At 33.8% G+C, this 25906-nt stretch overlaps 1 protein-coding gene across 4 annotated transcripts in view; it reads left to right on the forward strand.

The window, feature by feature from the left end:
• The window catches only part of Eip63E (cyclin dependent kinase Eip63E), a 108318-nt gene that overhangs the window by 15951 nt on the left and 66461 nt on the right, over positions 1-25906 (forward strand). Inside the window, exon 1 of one of the 4 annotated variants that reach the window (XM_068762061.1) lies at positions 6645-7030. The exons of 2 other annotated variants lie outside the window; for them this stretch is intronic. In XM_068762061.1, the coding sequence (XP_068618162.1) occupies positions 6967-7030 (64 nt within the window). In that variant the 5' untranslated portion in view covers positions 6645-6966. Of the gene's footprint in view, positions 1-6644; positions 7031-14758; positions 14855-25906 lie in introns of those variants that run through there. One more of the 4 variants, XM_068762062.1, reaches the window with a different exon arrangement.

Genomic DNA, 25906 nt, shown 5'->3' on the forward strand with positions numbered 1-25906 from the left:
CAGCAATTCATATATTTCCTTTCGCCACTCATCGAAACTGGCATTAATCTCCGTTGTTTACAGGCCATGACAAGGTTTTAATGTCGAAGTACACGAGTGGACTCTTGATAACCCAATACCATCACAGCTGGTTGTTGTTAATAATATGCAGGTCTCTTTGAAGTTGCCAAGCGGTGCTTCTAAGAATCTATGGGGAAGACCCGTGTGCAGCAGTGAATTTCTTATGGCTGCAATGAATGAAGGGGTGATTTCTTTTAGAATTAACTTGATTGCTTCAGGGTTGGTAATATTTTTTTTCTTGTACATTCATATCCAATCCTGACCAACCCATTGATGTTCAGTCGCATAATCGGAGCGGTTAATTAATTAACTTTGCGTTCCGGAACAAAATTTAACAGTCTCGAATAAGTTGATTTTTTGGTTGACTGTATTTTAGCCACGTTATTTTCAAACCACGTGCCCGTAATATTCAGTTGTTTTGGCAAACCTACACATTGTTTTATGATATACATTTAATATACATGCTTAGGTTGTTTACATAAAATGTAGTGTTTATTATCAAGCCTAATTGTAATTTGATATTATACGATACACGAAACGCATTGACCACTGACGGTATTGCTTGTTACGACTTCGTGTAAAAATTCCGTCTGTCCGTTTATAACTAATAGATTATTAAATTAACTTTTCTGGCCAATGAATTAAACAAGTTAATACAAGTTAGAGACGGCAATGTACTTAGCTGTCTTACGGCGATAATTTATTTAACCGCATTAATCCTTTTCCGGTTCTCTCTGTTTATACGGTTTTGATATATGATAATATAGTAACTTAAACCAGTAATTTATTACATAAAATCTGAGTTCAGTTTAGAATTATTGATTGAATTAATTCAAACTTTGATTGGTTTAACTTTCTAATAATATCATGCGTTATTGTAATTTATTTACCTTATTTAGTAAGAAAATTCGTACTTTTACGTTCACCAGACGATCAGACCATGAATTAGAACCCATGACAAATTAAAGCAATGAATTTTTTTTAACTTAGGTTATATTTTGAGGTGGACGATAGATCGAAGTTATCTTGGACCACTGTGATAGCACCACCAGAGTTTCGAGGGTAGCGTGAACAACACATACCCCGGGACTGGCTATGTAGAACAGCAAAGCGCGAAGGGCTACGGGCGTTTCTTAACTTGGAGATAACGGAGTCCCTCGTATAATCCAAAGAGCTACCACCGGAGGGATTTTAGTTTATAGGAATCCCATATAACCGTGTATTCTCTCCAGAGATGCACATTTCCCCTTAAAACGAAAAAAAAGTTACGTTTGCGCTTGACCTACTGAAAAGTACTGAAATATTAAATGTGTTCAGCGCTTCTGAATTCTGTATAAATTTCCTCTCATCTATTTGCTTACAAAAATATCCAAAATTTTTAGAAATATTGATAACTCATAAATTAACTTTAGTGTACAAGTAAAGAACGTAAATGAATTTTTAACAAGTTGCTCTATTTAGAGACATTTAACTATGTTTACCCCATCACGATAGCGGTGTGTGACAAGCGAGTGCAGCAACAATAACCTCTTGCGGTCAAGTAGTAATAAATAACAATGGAGTGTAACTTGCAAAGTCAACTTAGCCTAGAGATATGAAGGCAAACTGATAACTCGAATAGGAAGCAGGCTCTCTGTAAATTATAGTTATTAAATTGAGAACTGTGTTTCGTGTGAGTGAGTCCATAGATGTCTATGGAAACTGTAAGATTTAAGGTTTCACTTTTAAGATAAAACCTATTATTATTTTGTCTTTCATAACAGTTATAATTCGGCATTATTTTTTTCTTTAGATTGTTCATTTAGGACCACTATGTGTTAACTTTACATATAATATTTACAATAAACTTCCATGTTATGGTCAATAATACCTATTTAATATTCTACGATTTTAACAATATTAATATTTTGATCAAAGGTAATTAGAAATTAATCCAAAACAAACCAATTCCTAGGTTATACTAGACTAATCAGCTGATAAAAAGAACACGTCTGACTCGTGCGAACGATACGTGTAGACTTACATTTTGTCTCCGTGTACACACATCCTTAAATCGTTTTGCATTATTGATATTAATTGGGATGGTAAATCCAAGTTATACTACACTCTAATAAGCAACGGTGCTTCTTAGCTTAACATCATTTACAGGATATAACAAGTATATTAAACAAGGTCACATACTTTTGTTAAAGAGGTAAGTCTTTGCTTACTATTTGATAACGGGCTCGATAATATAATTCTTAACTTAAAGATGTTAACGATCTCATTACTATATTAGTAATAAATTACAGTGTTATGATGCGTGTAAATAACATCTCATGTCACGAGACACTCTTGTTCGAAAATAGAAAGATAGTGCCGGGCGGTTGGATCGTGAAGGCGAACGCATTGTAATATGAATTTATTTCTTCGTGATATCTATAAATAAAATTCAACTCTTGTGATTACTCACTTCCATTTAATGGCCAACGACGTAACTAGAATTGCTCTGAAGTGGCAGTGTACCGCTCGTGCAACCACAAACCTTTAGACGCGGTGTTTGTTGGTTCCTCTCTACATGAACTGTCGACATAGTCAAGGTTTTCAAGAAGTTTGATGTGGGCAAGGGAACGCCGGTCATTGTGGCGATTTTTGGGAGAAGCTTGAACTTTGCAGGGGGCATCTATAGGTTGACATGATGATGACGATTTGAATGTACGGATTGTAATGGGATCTGCTAGAATAGCAAGATATTATTAACATATTTCAAAAGCCTGACTGGTCTAACGCCTCTGGCCGATGAGAAGTTTGTGTATTAGTATTTAATTTATAAACAAAGTATGTTTTTAAAACTTGCAACTTTAAAGAATCGGACAGCCTCAAATTCAGCAATCAGTTTTATAAATTATTTAAATTGTTTATACAAGTAGGTACATGCAACTTTACCTCCTTACCAATATTAATAAACATTATTCAGCGACAATTTGTCTCTGTCTAGAAAGGTCAAAACTGTTTTACATTCAGTTTCAAATAAATCTTGCCTTATATTACTTTAAAGAAATAAGGAAAATCTCTTTAATTGTAGTGTACATTAGGCGACGAATTATAAGAATGACCTTTTTACATAATTTATTGGTTCAAATGACCGCTGTGTTTTTTTCTTTTTGCGCTTTTCTTAACTGGCATTAAGAATACTAACATATGTAAGTCAAGGTTTTTTATTTTACATTTTTACTCGCTTAAAACTTAAAGGTGGACATATTGAACCTACCAAAGAGAGTGGCTAATATTTTTTGTAATTGAACTGAAAAATGAATCTTATTGTAGGTAAATGATATAAGTAACCACCATCATCATGTCAGTCTATGGAAGCCTGTACCAGAGGTATAGGCCTTTCCCAAAGATTTTCCTGATGACGTTTTGCGATGTTTGCATGACTTGTAGCAACATGAACTACGTGTTCGGTCGGTTGGCATGCCACTCAAGAAACTTTCGACTCCAACGGGCACGGGCAATGTGAGCCACTCACTGCCACTTCAGACAAGCAATTCTTCGAGCTACTTCGGCGATCCTGGTTCTTTCTGATTTTTTTTTCGGTTTTTCTGGTTATTTCTGATTCGATCTCGCATATGCAACATAGAGATATAATATTAATTTTTAACCAAAACATTTTAAATGATCTACATTATAAAGTTAATCGGTTGTAATTGCTTGATATTCTAAGCAAAAGGTCGATGTCTTAGATAAAATTTAATGTTCCGTGCTAATATTGTGGCCGAGTTATTTTATTAGTCTTATAATCTATAAGTTTATGTTATCGCTCGGGCTTATCGAAATAATTTATTTGGTATTCGCCACTTTTCCGTTTCTCAATTGATCTTCTAATACAATCGACTGTACTCGTTGTCATTATGGACTAGATTCGTATTGTTTGATAAACAAGTGTGTAAATAAACGTAATTTTTACTAAACACGCGTGGCATATATTTTTTATCAATTGTTTACGTGTCATTTTACGATCCATGTATATCATTCGATATTGTCTATACACCATTATGTTTTTTTTTCATGTAAATGCCATTAGAGTGACTTGAAAAATAATTGTTTATCTACAATATGACTCATATCCGTTGCAGCTAAAAATCAAAACTTATTGTAGAATATTTAAACAAAGGTTCATGAAATATGTCCAATGCATGTGAAACGACGTGACTTTAACTTACAGCATTGTGACCGTTGTTAATAATCGATTTTGATCAGTTACTCGCTAAGATCTGGTTCAAAACAACGAGTAATAGATCAACAGGAATGACTGTCATAAATATTTATACTTAGTTATGGCTCATTTGTCGTATAGGTCTAATTCTCTTATTCCTACTGACGTGGAGCCCATGCAAGCATGGAGATTCTTTTCTTTCCTGTCTAAGTTACACACAATTGATGTGTGTAATTTTCAATTTTTATTATATACGTAATTTATTTTTTATTATATTATATTTAGGACAGCATACCGGCGTCATTGTTGCCAGACAATTATAACTTAGGAGTCTTCAAGACAAGAGTGAATAGGAATCTTCTAGGCAAGTATGTACCGTCGTATATGTCGTCATCGCTTAAGATTAGACGAGATAGAAGTCAAATGATTGGCCTATAAAGGAACTATCCATAATATCTATTCTTAGGGGGCAGCCGCCCGCTCAGAACCTCGAACAGTGTTGGCGAACCGGGGTTGGATTCAGATCCCTCCTTTGTTCGCCTGTGGTCCACGCTGCCGTCCCAAGCCGCAATCACAACACCGACACTACACACCTCTACTCGGGTAGAGCGGTTTACTACGTGCGAACATCATCGTGTTACCGGAATACTTATGTTCAGCAATAATTTTATTTTTAAGTTCACGTACCGTACCGTTTCGTGAACTAATGAAACTGTAAAACTCCCCGGGCTAACAGCATCAACTTCAACCGAGAACAAAGGGCTGAAAAAATATCATTACCCATTTTCTCGTCCAATATTTTCCAGTGCCTAAGAAGGAAAGTCTGCGATTAACCATAGCGATGAGTTGAGAGAGCACTGAAAACTTGAGTGGGAACTCCGGGCTGCATAGGCAAGCTCAATGTCGCTCAAGCAGTCATGAGAGCTACGCTTGGGATTTATTCAGAAATGAGACATCTCCATAGGAATTTACTTAGACTAACGCACGTAATTGATACAGTTCAGCGAATTGGCAAATGTAAGTGGCAATGTGCAGGTCATATAGAACGCAGAACAGATGGCTGCTGGAGTCTTCAGGTTCTGGAGTCCAACCACCATGTTAAGGTCGGAAGAGTCTAGATGCAGCCCGCTTCCAACCGGCCTTATTGGAAAACTCTGTTACAAATATTCGCAATACAATCTTCTATTTTCTGTTACATTCTACTTTTATTTTACTTTACTTTCTGCTTTTATACATATTTTATGTAATAACGGCGTACCTAATGTCGAAGGCATTTTCTACCAGTTAACCGTTTGGGTGGTGTAGAGATAAATTAATACATGTAGGTGAAATAAGTTAATATCATTAAAGACGAAAAATAAAATCAAATTGCGGCAAAAATTTTTTGTTATACTGTTCTTAATCTTTCGTTTTCTATTTAACAGTTTAATTTTATATTTCTACTCTTCTGTTTTATGTATCAGGCAATGTTTTTTTTGAGATAATAAAAAACTATATTTATATTCCTAACTTTTCTTATTATTAAGTGTTTGTCATAATATCTATGACGATTGCAGCTATAATAAAATGGTAGCAACAAATTTAATTATATTACGGACTATCTAATGTGTTATTAAGCGTCTTTTAGATATTCGATTGTATAAATATAACGTTTCAGTAAATCGATTTATGTGTGTAGTACTATTTCATGTTTTTCGTAAATATTAGGACTAATCTCAAAACTAATCAATCTTGATACGATAAATAAAATGTGAAACATTCTGGGTCATTGAACTTTCACTTTTAATTACTTTTATCGTTTAGTTGAGTATTCCACGCTCAAAGATTTCTTTGTTGTTACCACAACTTATGATTTAAAGCGTAAAAGAATAGAAAATATATGTTTTCCTGGAACACAATGCTTTATTATTAACATTTCCTTTGGGGATGCTTTGGTGCAAATATTAAAGTTCATTTCGAATCTTTTCTTAGTAACTTTCAGGACATTAAATATGTGTTTTTTTGTATTTAAATTACAATGGTCTTACAAGGATAGTATATCATTGTATTTATTATGTAAATACAATGCATGAGTTTTTATTAAACGGCTGCTGTCGCAACAACTGTACTCGTAAACTGTCTGACAGATATGGTCGTGTTAAATATACGAACTGTACGCTCAAACAATAAAATGTGAAGTTTACAGGACAAGTTTTCCATTAGTTATATTGGCATGGGTACCACATGCCTTTCTCTTGCATACTGCGGTATGAACGTATTTGAACGTTCGCGAAATAACATCGCTCCTGTATAAAGTAACCCGTCGAGTAGGTGCAGCCAGTAAACGGTCGAGCGCGCTGTCATCGAGAGATAAGAGGTGAATTGGTGAACGGGCGTTGGCTCCGCGAACATGCCCAGTACGCTCCGGCGCTTCGTGGCGGAAGGACGGCGCGCGCGCAGCTTTGCGATCTAGGCCACTCTAGTGTCAGTTCACATTCTCGCTTATTATGGGAAAAGTGTGCTTATTGACCATTCGATATCGTAAATTGTAACGTTCACCGGGCTCGCGGCACGTATGTGTTGTACCGAATCCGTACTAAAGCGTTAACATAGAGGGTTTATCTATGTGGGTTGGCGTGATAAGTGTTGTGTTGTATTGTTTTGGCTGTGTAGCCTCGCCGGGTGCGACCCGTCTGCGACCGTTTCTCGCCAGTGTTTATTTAATTTTGTGAATGAGTCAGCTAACGGGCGTTGGAATCGTTAGTTTTGTCAACGTGCTGCCTACTATATCCGAAGGTAATATTTTGAATCTCTGCTACGATCTTATGCGTCGAATGCACTTCCTGATGAACATGACTACATAAATTTGTCTTCCATACTTTGTAATATAAATAAAATTATGATAAAATTTCTGCACATATATTTTTAGTTTCAAAGTAAAGAAAATAAGTCGTCTAGGGCAATGAAATAAAAATATCACAAACTCACTCCCGGTGCACAATTATGCCTTTTTGTTAACTCTTTGATGTGCGCTTAACTGCACTTGGAGAGTTTTATACACTCGAAGCAAATTTCTGTAGCGTGTCTGGGCTTTACATGTACCAATGAGCATTGTAAATACTTTAAGTGGAATAGCATTCGCATTATTATTACACGCTACTGACGTCGTTAATTAAACAAATGTAAGTTTTATAATGGGCGACGCTACACATCGGGCAATTATGAACGTCAATACAAAAATGAAATGTTTATTGTTTCGTTAAGTGTAATTTTATGTTTTCATACTGTGTGAAGAAGCATTTGTATTTTATTAAAAAAAAATTATGATTCTAGAAAGTTTGAAACCAATTCAATTCGGTTTTCCGTTTTATTAGCAGAAAAAAAGGTTTGTCTTCCGACCACGCTTCCAGCACGTAATAAAATTAACTTCTTCATTTGGTTTCCTGAGGGCGGCTGTCTGTTTTTTAAATACTAACGAAGTTGTAGCAATAAATGTTTTTTTTTTCCAATGCACGTTTCGTGGTAATAAGTTAAAAACGTGAGTAGAATGTGTAGTAATGCCTACATTTTATCTCGTTTTTTAACAATTGGTAATTTTGCTCGACCACACATTCGATCACTAATATAAAAATCGGTTAAAATATACTTCGCTTTCTTTATCCAGCGTGCGAAATAGTGTAACACTTATGACTCAAAATTAACAGTTTAATGTTTTATGAAAAAATGAGCGAAGATAGCGGTAGAAGACAGAAAATTGCGTTCATAGATTGCGAGTTTGTTTCCCAGGATACAGTATTATACACTTCACGCTTTTTTTTCATTAATTATGTAGGATTGTCACAACTCACAAAAAAACCCAGAGGACGGACATCGAGATCCTCTATATATCATAATACTATACCGCGATTGCCATTCCGCCCGCCTAACTTGACGATATCTCTGGCGGAGGCCTATGCCTGAAATGACTTTTACGAATAAGGTATTCTCGCTCCACTAATATATTAGATAAACCAATTTAGACTACCTTTCATTTCAATTCGTAGGGACGCGATATAATATATATATATATACATATATATATATATATATTAATAAGACCGGTTAGAAGGGGCCTGCATTGATTTTTTTAATATCTATTAAAACTGACTATATATACTTATATTTACTTTTATTAGAATTCAAATTGAGTTGTTGATAAATAAACTTGTTTCTAAGTAATTGTAAGTAAAGTGCATTGTGTAATGACACTTAACTCTTTTCAAATTCAAGGCCGCCATTTTAAAAATTCTATGTCGAAAGCAAAGGCGCCATTTTGAATTTAATAACGTGGGATATCGTACGATATGTCACTAACGGCAAGAGTTTTTGATGATTCAGAGCGTGAAAAGCTTTGTGACCTTGGCTGAGATCCGACAGACTAGCCAGCAATCGCAGGTGCGGTCGGGCGCCTCGCCGGGTCATCGAACCCTTCTAACTCGATTGATACGGATCTGTGATTAAATTAAAACGTATTTTAAATAACGTCCTCGTCATACTAAATCACGTGTTAAAATACGTTCGTAATTCATGTGTTAAAATATATTACCACAAAAATGACTAAATCTAATATATTTTACTTCTGGATATACAGAGTGATTAGTTATAGGTGTAAAACATTTAAGGAGGTTAATTTTTAGCTCATTTTTTGTCAATTAGTGTATATAATAAATAACCTAATTATAATATATAAAGAAAAATCGTTTTTAATATTCGTATCACTCTATAATGAAATTATTATTCTTCACTGTTTGTCACTGCTGTTATTGGCCTGTATATTGTAACATATTTCAAAGTTATCGCATTAAACAGGGTACAGGGAAATGAATGTAAAACCATAAAGCTTTTTGCTAATAAATTAGCTATAGATTCACCCTTTTAAAGGTTTTGTACCCTTGTATAAATTAGTTAATATAAATGCGGATTTAATCTGACAAATGTTTTAAATCCAAACAACTTGTTAACTAGTCTTATTATAGATTGATAGAGGAATAGCTAATGTTATAATTTATAATTTAAAAGCAATAGAATTGAGAATACTTTTTTAAAATCATGTTCGTTGAATTTAAATAAATATTTCTTACAAATTTAAAGAAAGCGAGCCCGTTACAGGTTTTTAAGCTTAAAGAAAATTATTTATTATTTTGATATATTTGTATTGATATAGCGCTTTTACATTAAGTCATATAGTTCGGCATCACTGCGTATATTACTGCAACTAATCCCTAGTGTGTAAGCTTTATTGCATTTCGCTTTGAACGGCTGCGGCTAATAGTATTGGACTAACGTATCATCCGTGTTTCGAGATCAAGATGGTGAGCGCCAATTAGATGCTTTGCAAGTCTGGGCACCTTATTGTTATTCAGAGCGCGTCACTTGCTATCAGGTGAACGTCCCACTTGTCTCGCCACATGTTACATAAAAACCTTTATTAATTGCGTTTAGTTATATTTATGTATACAGGATTGTTGTTTACTGATGTAAAAACTTTAAACACGTGATTGTATATCTCCTTTGTCAACTAATAACTTAAAAACTTTTCCCTTTATTTTGAATCGCTCCTTATAATCATTTTGAAATTACTGAAATGTGATCAGCCAGTAGTTTCTAGCGGTAGAAATTATGCACTGACAGATAGTAAATAATAATTATTTTCAATATACAGTAATTCTAGTTTTTAATCGTTATTTATTACTATATTCTCATTACGGTATTATTTCTGAAACTATTGTTTTTTTTGGATAATGTGTACTTAATATACCATAGATTAGGTACATTGACATTAAATAACCTATACGTTGGCCTTACTAAAGGTTTTACTTCTATTCTCAATTATCCTTTATATTCAGTTTTTTCAACCTTTTATTTTGTACAGCGTTGAATTCAACGGACAAACAAACAGTGACGGTGATAATTAAACGAAAAAAATACACACGTATTTCATAGTTTGACAAAGATATTTTTAATTAAAAAACATTATGGCTTATTTTTATTATTTATTGTAACAATTAATTAGTGTACATCATTTAACGTTGTGTTTTAAAGCTGCGATACTAACTTATTATTTCTCTGTGTTTTCGAACGGAAAGGACCGTGTCGAGAGAGAATGGCGGCGAAGTCATAATTAAATCGTGTACAGTTAGGATTCATTATGAAAGTAGTGTACGGCGAGCATAACTATAAAACGGAGATATAGCGCTACCTCATTACGCGGGACCGTCTGGGTTGTTGCTTTTTTTTTGTTTCGAATTAGAACAGGCTGCAAGTTGCTCAACAGCATTCAATTAACTTGAAGCAACGACGTGCTGACTAGGAATTCCGCCGGCAATAACTACCCGCTTCAAAAGTTTCAAGTTTTTGTTGGATACGTCGCTCCACAATGTGCTGAAATAAAATAGTTCGTACTTATAAGTTCGATTGTGAATTTCAATTCGTTTGCTCAAAGCGTTCCTATTATGGAATTGTGGGTCGTTCACATACTGTTTGATAAACAAACATTTTATATTTATTACTGTAAACCACACAAATATTTAACAACAATAAAATAAATAAAGATATACATTTCGAACGTAAATAGATGTAAAATTTTAATGCTTAATATGTATCATCACATAATAAATAAAGTTAGTAAATCTATATAAAATCTATGGTATCAGAAATATTAAATAAAGTTATTATTATGTATAGTATTCCAAAATACTTTCAGGGTGATTACCTTACGCAGGGTGAGTGGAAAGCTATTATGATTTGAACTTTTTACACATTTTACCATACATCCTGTATAATTATTTTTCCATTGCATGTGGTTGTTAAATGGTTGTAAGTTAAGTCAGTTTATATATTTCCTTTTCTCGTTAGGATGATGAGCTTTTACAGAAACTTGTAAATTGAAAAGGAATCAGTATAATTAAGTGAACCTTGAGCGATCACGAGATAGTCGCGACTCGTTTCCACTTTACGACGTACGTTTGTCATTACTCGTAGGAAGTCGTATCGAATAATTATACGCAATTTTCAAGACGACAAAAACTCGTACGGACGAACATGTGTAAGTGCAGTTAGATTTATACTCATACCTTGTCATGTGAATCAATGTCTTTCCTGGAAAAAAAATACTTATCACCTTTTTATGTGTTTAACGGTGTTTTCACTGTACAAACTGTACGCTGTGAATAAAATCGAGGTGTACGCAATAAACGCATGTACTTGACCTCAATAAACAAAGTGATCGTTTATAATAATCGTGATGAACGTGCCAAAATGTCCTACCGCCTACTTAGTGCAAATATAAATAGTTTACTACCACGACTGTACGTAATGTTAACAGACTCGTATTGCACTTTATCTCAGCATAATTAATCGACAATGCAACTATGGTTTGCAACATCAAAACAAGCTCTCGAGTTTTGGGGCAGCGGTATGTTTCTGCGAATAAGTAATTTGGTGCATGTACAGCTTTGTTCCATTGTGTTAAACATTTTAAGTAATTGTCAACTTATATATTTTATGCTATTTTTGTTATAATGCTATACAAAGTTTTAGTGTTTTTTTATATTAAAAACAAAAAAAACGTCTAGGCTTATGCCTAGTGTTATTTTTTATTTAATAGGCCACAGTTATATAACAAATAAACTTTATTATATTAGTTAAAGCAGGTGTAGTATATGTGTATGAACGCAGCATAAAGGGAAAGACTTTGACGCTCTATGGCAACGCGTGTCCTAGCGAATATGGCGACTTAGCTATACTTTCACAATTATAAAACTTAAAATTACAAAGAAAAATTGTGTTCCGCCAAGAAGTGCTTAATTAACATTACAGTTGGTAGATAGATTGCAGAGAAGAAAAGGATATTCGCAAATGCGCCCACGACCCAATAACAAATAAACCGGTTCGACTGGAATCCAATCCCGAGTCTCACAGCTGTGAGGGCAGGTACCCTGTCCTTAGTCGACCAGCCGTCACAGTTAAGGTTGCCATGTCGACACGTTTACAATGCCATTTAAACAAGAAATTAAGATAATATACATTCGCCATTCCGTTGTTGTTTGTTTAGGTTATTATAGTGAAGGATCACCTAAGATTTGTTTTTAGACCTACACAATATTTCGTTTGCATTAAAGAAATAATACTGAAATCATATATTTAAAGTAATTGTTACTTCTTTTTCTTCGGATTGTCACTGCTGCCCAAATGGCATTAGGAGATTCCACGGGTTTAAAGTGGCATGGCGCAGATCGCAGCCTAACTTAAGACTGTTTTAAATTAGCGAAGCTTCAGGGCTCCCGAAGGAGCCTTGCTTTGGACTGCTACACGCTACTTATTTCACTGGATTGGGAGGCCGCTGAGCTCTTAGATCGTTTCGGTCGACACTTCATGAAGTGACTAGGCCTCCAAGAGCAACTCTGCTTCTCAGCCGTCGATAAGTTGAGTTACTAATAGATTAATTAGTTAAAGGATTATTCTAGTTGTACGGTACTACTAAAGTGTAGGTCTACATATGTAGTATGATACTTCACTTGGACAAGAAGATACAGTTTTCCTTCTGATTAATTTACACCTCGGCATGTTTTTGTATGAAGAACTTTTTATAATATCCAACACCTTTATATTTAGATAGATTTTTGCACTAAGTATATTTAGATTGAAAATTACCACGTGTATTAGGCGACTATTAAATATCATTAAATTGTAATAATGTGTAATATTCCGTTTCCAGTAACCGTTTCTCTTACCACAAAAACGGTTGTGATTATTCAGTCTATACTCATCTTGTGGTTTATAGAATAACACTTCTAAATTAATATAATAGCTTCCAACTTTCATATTCCAAACAACGTCCGCCTAAGTAATCAGAGATTGGCGGCCTTTCAATCAGGTAAAATATGTAATGTAACGGAACCAGTTGGGAGCTCGATTCCCTCGAAACAACCTCATATAATTCTTTTTTAAATAATCATACATACAGCTACTGATCACTAACAAGTTTCCAGAGGATAGGCAGCAGCGTCTTCGGCGTACCATATTGCGGTCGCCAACACGCCAGACAAGAGTGGCGATAGCGATATATACATATATCCCCCCATGTTTTTTGGGGAGGCTTATGCCTTGCAGTGTACGGTTATGGACTGAAAAGACGACGAACGGAACCAATCCAGGCTGTTGGGAAAACCAATTTTAGTTAGGATAAGCAGGCCTGGTTTAGGTTTGAATCCGGTTATGGAGTGAAATTTAGTGAACCGATTCTCCAGGCTCCCGAGGGAGCCCTCGAGCTTTAGCTACCTAAAACCAGATTCAGACTGTCATCTCAGCTCTGCGTGTTCTCAAACCCACGGAATTTGTAAATGCCAATGCCACATTACATACGTGTGTCCCGTTATGTGGCTGTTTTTTTTTGTTAATCACATAATTGACGAGTAGATTCCTTGTTTGGTTTGTTTTAGCGAGTATGTGGATGTTTACTTGAAGGAAGCAAATAGTTTTATTATTTTATGCGTTTCTGCGCGAGCGACAAGTTGGTAAAATTCAGATTCAAAATATCTTTATTCAAGGAGGTATTTACATGCACAAAATGAATTGTCGATCATTTCAACATTATAAATAATAAGTTACCACCGGCTCGTAATGTTAATTTGCTGAGAAAAGTCGGCTAGAAATTAAATAGTTGCACTTGGCAAATGAAAATAATAATTTTACAATTTTCAATGTTTACATTCTAATGAGTCAACAAACAAAGTTCCGTTTCGATCAACCAATAACTTAAATACTATAATAAGATTTATTAATAGTAAGCTTTTAATTTCAGGTTTAAATTTAAGAAAAGAAAGATTTAAGATATCTCGTGGAACTTAATATATATACGTATACTCAGACCCATGAAAGATTTCTTAACTTTTTGAAGGTGAAATTTCGGCCAATGAGTGAATGTGTTTCTTAATGTCAGAAACCGGTCTATTTTGTTTTTGGTTTTACCAAGCAAATTTACCTGTTCTATAACATAATAAAATTACTACTACTCAATAAGACTTACATTTATTCGTTACTAGCAGTGACCACGACTTCGTCCTCGTGGAATTTAGTAAAAAAAATAGTTTACTTTTATTTAATTTTTTTCCTAAAATAAAAGTAGTCTAAGTTACTTCTTATTACATCAGATACTTGCCCGTATAAGTGCTGTCACAATCGGTTCAGCAATTTCACAGACTAGCCGGAAAAAAAGCAATTAGACAAAATTAAAAAAAAATATAATTAAAAGTAAAATGATATTTTAATTTTACAAATAAAGTCGAAATTTATTTATTATATGGTTTCTCGAAACAATAAAAAATGCAGGCATTTATTCCAAATCTAATTTATGTGTTTCCGATAACACGTTCAATTATAATCTATCTACTTCTGTACAATCATTGTTAATAACATACAGTAAATGATTGTGTATACACTCATTATGGTCTAGTGTAGATGTAAGCTTGGAATGCGGCAGTTGTCGCCTGTCGGGTCACGCTGTGAAAGTTAATAATCGAAGATGACGATTTTGTTTGTTCGGTTCAGTTGTTGTTCGATAACAAGTTAATTTTGGTTCTGGTTGGTAAATTATATTTTATTTATCTTAATGCTGCTTTAGAAAGTGTATGAGTATTTATATAATAATTATTTTTATTTCCTTCTTGTCAGTATATTTTTTTTTAAAAGGGACTGTACTGACGGTGATATTGTTGCGGAGAGCAGAGGGCTCCTAGCCTGAGACCTCTTTTAAAGTTGCGAAACTGGAAGGTTCCCGGGAAAGCCTCGGCTCGTGCCGATACATACTACTGTTTAACATTGGGAGGCCGTCGAGATGTTAGATTGGTGGACGCTGTATTGAGTGACTAATTTCAAGGGCCTCGGCTTGTACTGTCACTTTTCGATAATACTTGTTTAGTATTCCTACACTAGAGCTCTTGGGGGGGGGGGGGGTCTTTATGCTAGGCCTGTCTGGAGGTAGAGTAAAATAAATTGAAATAACTTTTTGAACGGATGTGTAGCGTATGACAGAAATAAAAGTGTACGTGTTACTGTGCTTTCGAATGTGTAATGTTATTTTACGACTTACAAGTGTAAATATTAACAATTTGGCCGGATAATTATCTTGGTTTCTTATTGGTGAAAGTATGCATTTAAAAGTTATTTTTTCGATACGATCACAAATACGCTTTAGAATCTTAAATTGTTTGAGTTAATGAAATAGTTGACGGAATAAGGATGTTATATTTTGCTGATACAAATGTCATAATTAACAACATGTACTTATGATAAACAAGTTATGTTTAAATTACAAAACTTAAATTAAGATGAGTTTTAAGTACATATTTGTCGTAACGATATATTTAATGCTAGATATATCTAATATATAAAATTCTCGTGTCACGGTGTTCAAACTTGAACTCTTTCGAAACGGCTTGACCGATTTTTACCAAATTTCATATGCGTATTCAGTAGGTCTGAGAATCGGCTACTATCTATTTTCCATACCCCTTAGTGATAAGGGTGGTCCACCCCTAAATTTTTTTTTTTTAAATTTTTAGACAAAATTTTTTGTTTTTATTTTTTTATGATACAACATCCACAAAAATACACACAACCTTAAATTTTTACCCCTCTACGATCAACCCTTATTTTTAATGTGTTAATTAAAAACTTTAGTTTTTGTTTGCAAAACAACGTTTGCGGGATCAGCTAGTAATCTATAAATAAATTAGACACCACAATTAAAATTCAGACTGCCGGCCGTCAATAAAGTGGGTGATTTTAAAAAGTAGACTTGAAGTCGGTTAATAAAGGTCAGTTAAAATATCGCCGGAACAAAGGCCCGGTATAAACGAGTGCACACGCGCGCCGACCTCCAACCTGCGACCCTGCACAATGTGAACAATTGTGATGTAAATACGGTTTGATCCGCCGTGCAAGCCGCAATGTGGCACCGTCTGTTATTCCATCTGGTGATCGGCGACACGCGATATAAAAACTACATCTCAAGAATAAGGTCACGAATATCTATTCAAAGTATCACAATATCAATTTGACCTGTATAAACAATATTTATATAAATAAAGACGAATATCCAAATGAAGCGCTAACGCTAGGTAAACTCGAAAACGGTGCGATCAATTCAGCATTTTATTTTTCATTTTTTAGTTATCCACGGAAACAGTTTTGTAAAGAAAAGTAGAAAATAATTGCGAAGAAGTTGGTATAAACATCAATTTTCATTTCAATTTTTGTCATTTCAGTTTTAAGGCGTCGATTGTTGGACCAAAATCACGCCCATAGATTTCTAAATTCAAACCACGAAGTAAATTAAAGCACGGTGTCTTTACCTGTCAAACGTTTATTGTGAATTGAAATTCAAAGATACGATGTTAGGATGTAATCACACAAAAATATTGTCTGCTATAAAGCGTTATGATAACGATATAAAATCATTGCTTATGATTAACACACTAAAAGATGTATAAAATAGTCACTCTTAATAATATAAGCTCCGGACACTACAGAGCATATCGAAGCAGAATATTGCGCAAAACTGCAAAGAAGTCAGGATAGACTCATTAAGAATTTAACTATTAATGTATTGGATGCGTAGAGCATTGAAAGCCGCCCGAATATAATTGATTTAAGTTTCATTTATTCATTTTTTATTGGAAGTATTTTATTTTTGGCAGTTTGTTAAAGCATTTAGTATAAAATAAAGCACTCCGTAACGGTAAATAGGTAATCAGTTACATGACATTGTACATAAAGGAATTTCCAGAGAATTTATCTGTGTATGTACATATTTAATTTTATTCAACATAGCGGAAGGTTAGTTTGTGTTCAACAAAAACATGTATTTGAAATAATGACAAGATTTGTAATAAATTGATTGTAAATCTTAGTAATCACAAACTGAATATTTTATTCCATAAGATTGTATTTCAGTGTTTATAAAAGAAATATACGTAAAGAGAAAATATTTAACAGCTGTTATCATTTATCTTGTTTGGCACGTTTTCGTCGTGCTTACGGCTAAGATATTGTGAGGACTATATAAAACCTTACCTAACAAAGTATAAGAATACACACTGTACATACAATTTAAAAAAAAATAGTGATCAACTCCTGGATCAAGGTTTTTCGGATAAAATGTAACTTACGTAATGGTGATCAATATACCAGTGTTATTGCTCTTTCTGATTTTTTATTAAACATTCCTTATTTTTTTACTTTTTTTTGGAATTATATGAGTACGCTAATGACAGTGCCAAATTTATGCGTCGACCAACCTTGGAGGAGATCCGTAACCTTCAACCGTTCTTATTGCAAAACTAGGAGAGCCTTACGTGCAGCAATGGACATGTAGTTGAAATGATGAGTAACGAGAAGTAAATAGTTTATTCACAACAGTAACACCACTTTACATACGGCTAAGGGATCGCAGTCATTTTCTATTTATAATAATCAAAAGAAAAACATCTGTGGAGAGATATTTGAGCACGCCATACGAGTGGCTAGAAAGCGAGACCGCGCGCATGTTTACCGCCTTTCAAGATTTTTATCGTTCATTATACGAATAACGCGATCTTTTAATACCATTTTTATAACGTTGAAGTGATTATTATATCACATACTGTGGGCATCTTGCGACATGTACGCGATAACAACGCGTTGTTATTTTGTTCCTTTATGAACTGTGTGTTATGTAAAGGATCAAAAATTGTAGATCTGTCGTTTCACGTCTCATAACTTATGTTGGTCTATAACTTACAATAGTAGGTTGCTCGTTTCAGGGCTGCTTCATGACATGCTTCTTCTGGCATAGTATCCCTTGCTACTGAGGATCGTGATCCTTTTCGGTGATCAAAAGTTGACATCCACGCATAGACACAGTTGTCTTTCTTAGCAATGTGACTGTTATTCGGGCATTCAATAAATTACATAACATCGCGTTTACCTACAAACGGTTAAAACCTAAAGAAAGCCGTAAGTCTAATAAAATATATCCAAAAGTTATGTGATGTCGACATATCCCCACTCGGGTGTCGTGACCTTTATAAACGACAAAAATTATAATATTTAATCGGAATGATCAAAATAAAATTCAAGGTTTTGGTTAATTACCTAGAAATTAATTATCCACAATTGTAACATTTAGTATATTTACTTTTTTTATCATGTTTTGACGTTTATGAAAGATATTTTAACGTTGTCAGTCTTATGCAATGTAATAAAGTATGACAAACAACGGTATGACAGTCAAATTTCTGTGTAAATTCGCACTGTTTAAAAATGGCTAATGAAGGACCTTGGTTAGATAATCATCTGAACGTGTGACGAATAAATTGGAAGATAAAATGTTATTATTCAAACGTAAAGTAACATTTTAAGGTTTCCAAGCTTTTGAATTCTGTTCCTAAATCCTTTATTAAACCTATTATTTACATAAATTAATTAAATATTTACATAATGTTATAATGATTCATTGTTATAATCAGGTTGTTTCTGAATAAAATATTCAACAAACCGATTGTAATTATTATACAAGTCAGAATCCTACATTTATTAATTAGTATCGTAAATATAAATGCGAAATACATGTATTTGTTATCGTTTCATACTTTAACTCTGGCATTTGGAATAACAAGTCGACTGTGAAACTTCCCGCATTAACAAACTTTAAGGGATTTTGATCGATGTGCTCCCGAAGAAAATGATACATATAACTACAAGCTTCTCTAAGTTCCAATACTGACTCACCGACGCTAATTAGTGGTGTAAGTGCTAACGCAAAGTGGAATACGAGTTGTGCAATTCATGTTTAATTTTACGGAAAAACGTAATTAGTTTTAAACATTATGATGTCTTAAATTGAAAATCTTATCTGAATATTCATTCATGCACACTTTTTACAAATAATAAGTGGGGGAAAAAGTACATTCACATTTTTTATGAAAATGCGAGACATATGTTTTTAAAATTTATTTACAAATCTACCTGACTTGCACCGCATTTTTTTGTAGTAATATATTTGAATGTATCGAATTTCTTCATTGGATTTGTTTAGCTTGACAGAATGGAACGTAAATGTAAAATAGCTCAAACGAAATTTTACTTGAAATAGAACTTTTAATACAATCAAAACCAGCCTAATAATATAACTACTAAAGATATTTTATTACAAACTTATATATACTCTTTGCGAAAAGACTTCTACGACTTAAGGTTTCATTTTCATCATTTCAGCCATAGGCCTCCTATATAAGGAACCGTTGAAAGCGTCCTGCATCCAGCGATGGGTGGATGTCCTATGCTCCGCTTGCCGGTCCGTTGTCTCCGCTTCAGAATCTTAAAGCCCCAGCGCCTATCTGTTCTGTGCGATATGGTCTGGCCATTACCGCTTCTTGCCAACAATGAATTGTTGATGGAGGCTAATGACACCCTAAGTGTGAGGTTCGAAAAATGATTATGATCATTAAAACTAATCAAGTTTACCTTTTACGTCTCTTTGCCTTTAGTACAACGTTCACAGATTTAAATTCAAATGATAATGTATAGTATACTTAATAGTACGTGAGTATTAAAAAATATTTTCCTATGCTATAATTAAACGCATATTTAAACACACTCTTGGCACGTATTCTAATGTTTCTGATTTTCGAATTGCATCGACGTTTTGATCTAACATCGTATAATCTATATTTGTAAAGTTTCGTAATATTTAAACATGTGGTTATTTATTTTAACTCTTTATTGCACATCAAAACAGCAGGAAAAAAAAAAGAGATTTTTTGAAATACATTTGGATGTACTTGGTTGCCTTAAAAAAATAGAACGTGTATTTTTGTAGTGCGTCATTTCTTTAAGATTTCTTTGTTTTTAATCTACATTGAATTGAATTAGTATTTACGATATTTTTCCTTAATAAATGCTTAATTTGGGCATATAATAGAAGATTACTTTTTACAATTTTATATGTAGCAAAATGGTTGATTCTATTTCATACCGGTAAGACGCGAATTTATTTTCGGTGTATATAAAAGGTTAAGTGTACTTGTAAAATAAATACATAAATTATATAGTTAAGAAACAATATCGGTATCTATCCAACTACGCTAGTCCAGTTTGATGCTTGTAAAAGTAAGTCGTGGGTTCTTTTCTCGAGATACAATTTTATATACTGTTTACAAACAAGTTTCCAGAGGTTGGGCAGCAGCCTTCTCTGCATACCATAGTACAACACTGCAATCTCCAAACCGTCTGCCAGGCGTGGCGTTTATGGTATTCCCCCTATAAATATGTTTGGGGGCGGATTTAACCTGTAGGTTGCAACTACGATGATAAACACTGTAATTAAATGTGTTACATATACAAACATAAAGTAGATTTGTAATAAATATCAGTGAGTAGTAAAAGTTATATTAAGCACCATATAAAAGTTTTATCATTAAATAGTAAAATAGATAACTTTTTGGCGCTATGTCTTGCAATGGGCGCTTACAGGCTAAATCGACGACGACGACGAAAATAAAATTTTACAAGGATAAGTAATTAAAATGTCGTTATATGATTTTTTTTTTCAAAAACAAACTTAGCTATTCTTTCTACTAAAAGTCATCATCGCTTACGATAAATACTATCTTAGCAGTTCTCACAAAGAACGTAATTATATTTCAAATTATCTCTTGCGTCATTTAGGTAGAATTTTACGGTGGTCGTAACAAATTTACAAATCGAAACATTAACTGTGCCTAATAGACTCAACCGAGTTAACGTCATCGTCTCGTGATCGGGGCTGCTCGAAGACAGGCTCCTGCGTATTACCGACGTTAATTAGCGAGGACCGCTTCATCGATCGACTGTAGTTTCGTATCTCCTTGTACTTAGCTACGGTAACCTGATTACGAAAACCGTCCTTCCTACACTTAAACCTTTCTAATGTGTACATTGATTCACGTTAGTCGAGTTTGCTTTTTTGGTTGCGTAACCCTGAATAGTGAGTAATAAATAAATAGATTTGTTCTCTCATTGAATATTTTTATTACGATGTTGGTGCAATTCTATTACTCGAAGGCTTTCTAGATGGATAACGCTATTTCTATACAAGATGATTGGATATAGACGTAAAAGCTTTTTAGGCAACAACTAATATAAAGCTAACTGTATCTAAAATCATTATTTTCAGGAATAACGGTATTAAAAAAGTGTTTTAAAGGCGAATTACTATATGTTAAAATTAAGTATTGTATACTATATCTGCTATTAGACATTCTTATGCACTTTTAAAGATTAGAATGGTAGTCTATGTAGTGAAATTATTATTAAGAAATATCAGTTATTGTCCCCAAGGTCGCAAGCGCAAATGTTTTACTGTAAATTATTATTCCAAACTTGTAAGTTAGTGGTATACTAATCTTGTTACTTTAAATCCTAAATAAATATGTTTAATTTATTTATTTACCGGTCTGATAGAGTTTGTACTATCAAAAACTACTTGCCAGACGCAGTCTAATTGAATAAATTAATAAGTAAAATGTATTTCTTAATATTACCATGCTGTTTAAATGCTGAACGTTTACTGAGTAATGATGTGGTTGTATTTTTATTCGTCTGATTTTTGTAGTAAATATAATTGTTTGATATTTTTTGATTATCACGCTTTTTTATTTCGATGGACATCAAATTCTAGGGAGTGAAGGATTTTAATTTCGTCTGTGGTTAGCAAGGGAGAGAAAAATATTGATTATGCTATTCTCTAAGCAAAATGATTGCTTTGCATTTTTTGTTTCTAAAAGAACCTCGATAGTTATCATCATCATGTTAACCGATGAACGCCCAATTCAAGCGATAATTTACTATGGTGATGGTCTTGCTATAGATTTAATGAAAATCAAAAATAAGCTTAATCAGGCTAGCCGTTTTTGATTTTGAGGCACACATTTAGCGATTATTTATATTAAATGAGTATAGACATTTGTACGTAAATATGTAACACGAGCAAACAGAACATAAATGCACCAGTTTGTATCGGCGTGTTAGTGGGTGGAATGGCACGCGGCCCCTGCGCTAGCGCACCGCGACGACGCAAGGTCGACGAACGACTTTCGCACGCTCGCGCCGAGGCACTAACCCTTCGGAGACCCGGTTTTCATGCACCACAACACTGCGCCTCTAATATCAATCTAATAGACCATAATATAAGGTATATTCTGCAATAAATAAAACTGTTTCGAAGCATTAATATTCCATTTTCCTTGTATAAATATGTACTTCTAGTTTATTATATTTTTCATACCTGTTTGTCGTGTAAAATAGTCAGTTACTGGTGTGTCGACTATTAAAGTCTAGATGTAACATAGCTAAGATTATAATATATATATTTTTTTCATTTTTGTCGATCTTGACGATGTCTCGAGATGTGACTAGAATCAGGCGGCGCAAGACGAGTCATTGTGGCGATCTTTGGGGAAAGCCGTGTCGCAATGGACGTCTTTCGGCTGACATCGATGATGTATTTTTAGTTCTATTTTTTTTACACATCAAACTATACAATTTTTTGTATGTTTAATGTGGCGACTGACTTGTAATACTTACTTGAAAAGAATAAATTTAGATACTAACACATAGTACAATTTTTAAAACTTGCATTAACAATATGGAAAGGTTATGGAGTATTATTTCTACTCGTGTTATCTCGGCTGCGATACGAGTGTTTTGGATTCGTCATCGTAGCATTTGTAACTGGACTAGGTACTTAGAGGTTTATTTTAGGAACAACTGGTGATAACATTGGAGGGAATTGATTTGATTCACGACCTACATGTTGTTTTTATAACAGTTTTAAAGTTTATACGTATTATTGACGTCAAGTTTAGTCTAGTCCCTGTTCGGATGGTATTGCCTTGAGCAAAAAAATTGAGCCAGACATTTTAAATATTTTTTCAAAGAGTACAAAAGTTGTTAACAAACATTGAAATTGACTAAAGACGAACACATTCCCATGGTGTGCTATCTTTAAAAAAGTCATTTAGTGCTGTTATGCACAATTGCACAAAAGCATTTTTTGACATTTTTTTTAATTTAGCATTAGAAGCTTTTTATAAATTATCGTTATCCGTTTATAAAACAGTATGTATACATTGCCTATAGAAAGTTTAACTCGATGAAGTCAAGTCATATGTATACAAAATTTGATTTTGTTCTTTGGTATTTACATTGTGTATAAAATCGGTAATATTTTTGTGCACCTACAATACGTTTTATTGAAGTATTGAGAAGCAACAGTCGATATTTTTTTCTTACTTTTAAAAAATATTGCAGACAGACTATTACAAACAAAACAAGACAAAATTGTATTATTGGAAAAAGATTAATGTCGGAGAATGTTTATTTCACATGCTCTATTTAAAGATGTTCTTAGAATTGTAGGTAGTGTAATACAAATTATGACATCAGTGAAACAAGTGTAGGTGTTGAACTTGTAGAAGCGCCCACGTTTTTCTTCGCAATAGCTCTTGCTTTTGCTATCTACTGCTTTATACAATCGACAAGCGTACGTAACGATGCTTCTTCTGCGCATTAACTATCTATTGTTTGTGTAAACTTATATTATAAATTATATAATCTATCGCTTCATTGACACAATAAGATAACAAACTATGAACTATTGAACTGTAATATTGCCTTTCGTTAAAAACCCGAGATTTATTTTCTTTTAATCAACCTTATGTGTTTAAATAAATATCATTTACCGCTGCACATAGAACCACCAATTAGACTTCCAATGAGACTCGAAAATGTACTAATAAAATATCAATTTACGAAAATAACGAAATATTCATCTGTAAAAAGTAGCTTTTTCAAGTCCTTTTAAAAATGTATTATCACATATTTATTTATGTTGAACAAATGATAAAGTTATTGAAAAATTTTTAAAATCAAGAACACACGGTGGTGTGAATTCATGATTATTTAATATCTGTTGAAGTGCTAGTAATGAAATCTTGTCATGCCGCTGGAGCTACAAGTTTTCCACGACCGTATACTGAAATAGCATATGTAATCTGTCGGTCATATAGATATAAGTCGCGCCTCTGCTTGACAGGGGACGGACGCGTGGGAGGTAATAATGAGTGCTGCGGTATGCGGAACCGTCATATCAGAAGCCCATCCATTTCCCAATTTATAGTCACCGCTATGTTTGATTGAACCCTTTATACGTTTTTCAGTAGCCCTGCGAGAAATTTACCGCTCCGTTATTGCTTTACTCGCCTTTGTGGTGGAGCTTTTATAGTCCGCTTGCTCTACGGAGTCGAGTGTCTTGAGGCACTCAATTCACGTCTTATTGCCGTAAGCATTTTCTCGTCTAGAGCTCAAAGAAGTTAACGGTTTTGTCTGTGAAGTTTCAAAATTGCCTTTGCGGGCTGAGACGTTGTTTAAATCTAAACATGATTTTTAGAATTGCTTTGAAACCAGTGAGTTAAACAATGAACATGAATTATATCTTTTCAAAGATATTATTTACTATAAAACCATTTATCCTACTCGTACATCCTTTATACGATTTAACTATCAAGAAATTTAATAATTGAGAAAATAATAAAAAATTAGATCCTTTTACTGGGTATTATTAGTATATTTATGAAATAAGCTGAACAGATTTTTATACGAATTTATTTTCGCCCCGCCCGTTACTAAGAAATATTAAAAGTTGCAACATATTGTTTTGTATTAGTTATAAAATAGGTCATTTTGTCACGATCGAAGACACCGCGAAAAATTAATAGGTAAAAAACCAATTTACTATAGATCGGAGATCATTTACGATTCATTTCAAACCTCCGAGAGGAGTCGGAACCAGTGGGAATTTTATCATGTATTATCTCCAATACAATATTATACTTGTTAACTCAATTTATCTTTAGGTAAAACAGTGCATTATTGCTCTTGTTTATGTAGTAGTAAAACAAAGTATCAGCCTGCTGGTGAAAGTCTGCCCGACCCTATAAAATGTGAAGGAGTTCAGTCAAGAAGGAGGCATGCTGAAAGGAAAAAAAATCTTCCAGATTTATTTCTCTGATGAGAGGGATTATACAATTTGATCATCGCCATCAGACATTATTACTAAAATGTATTCTCATAAGAAATCGTTCAATGGAGAAGACTGCACGGGATTTCTCTACGGGATCGAATCGTAAATGCGAAGATTCCTACGAATCAACAAAAAACAAATCTTATTTTCGTTAAAGTTAAATAAACTGAGATACAGCTAGGGGGATTGACCAGTACAAATGGCAGTAGGCAGGCAATATAGCTTGCAGAACCCGTGGCCTCTGGGGCTTTCAACGCAGCGTAGGACATGCACTCAAAAGTAGAGAAGACCTTATTATTGTACTTAGAAGATGCTAGATGTAGACAACGGTTTTAATTAGAAGTCTACAGGAGAGGCTTTTATTCAATAGTTAACGTCTTACGGTTGAAATGAGTCGCATGGCCATATGTAATAAGATATAAAATTATATAAAGATAGTAAGTTATTAAATGTTGAATATTACTTCTCGGGATTAATACCGTTAGGTTACGTTGTACTGTTTAGTCGGTGACTCAGGAAGTTGCGGTAAATCA

This window comes from Battus philenor, unplaced genomic scaffold (assembly GCF_028537555.1).
Source record: "Battus philenor isolate CCGP_79_NKW_IND1 unplaced genomic scaffold, ilBatPhil1.0.hap1 SCAF_16, whole genome shotgun sequence".
Taxonomy (NCBI): domain Eukaryota; kingdom Metazoa; phylum Arthropoda; class Insecta; order Lepidoptera; family Papilionidae; genus Battus; species Battus philenor.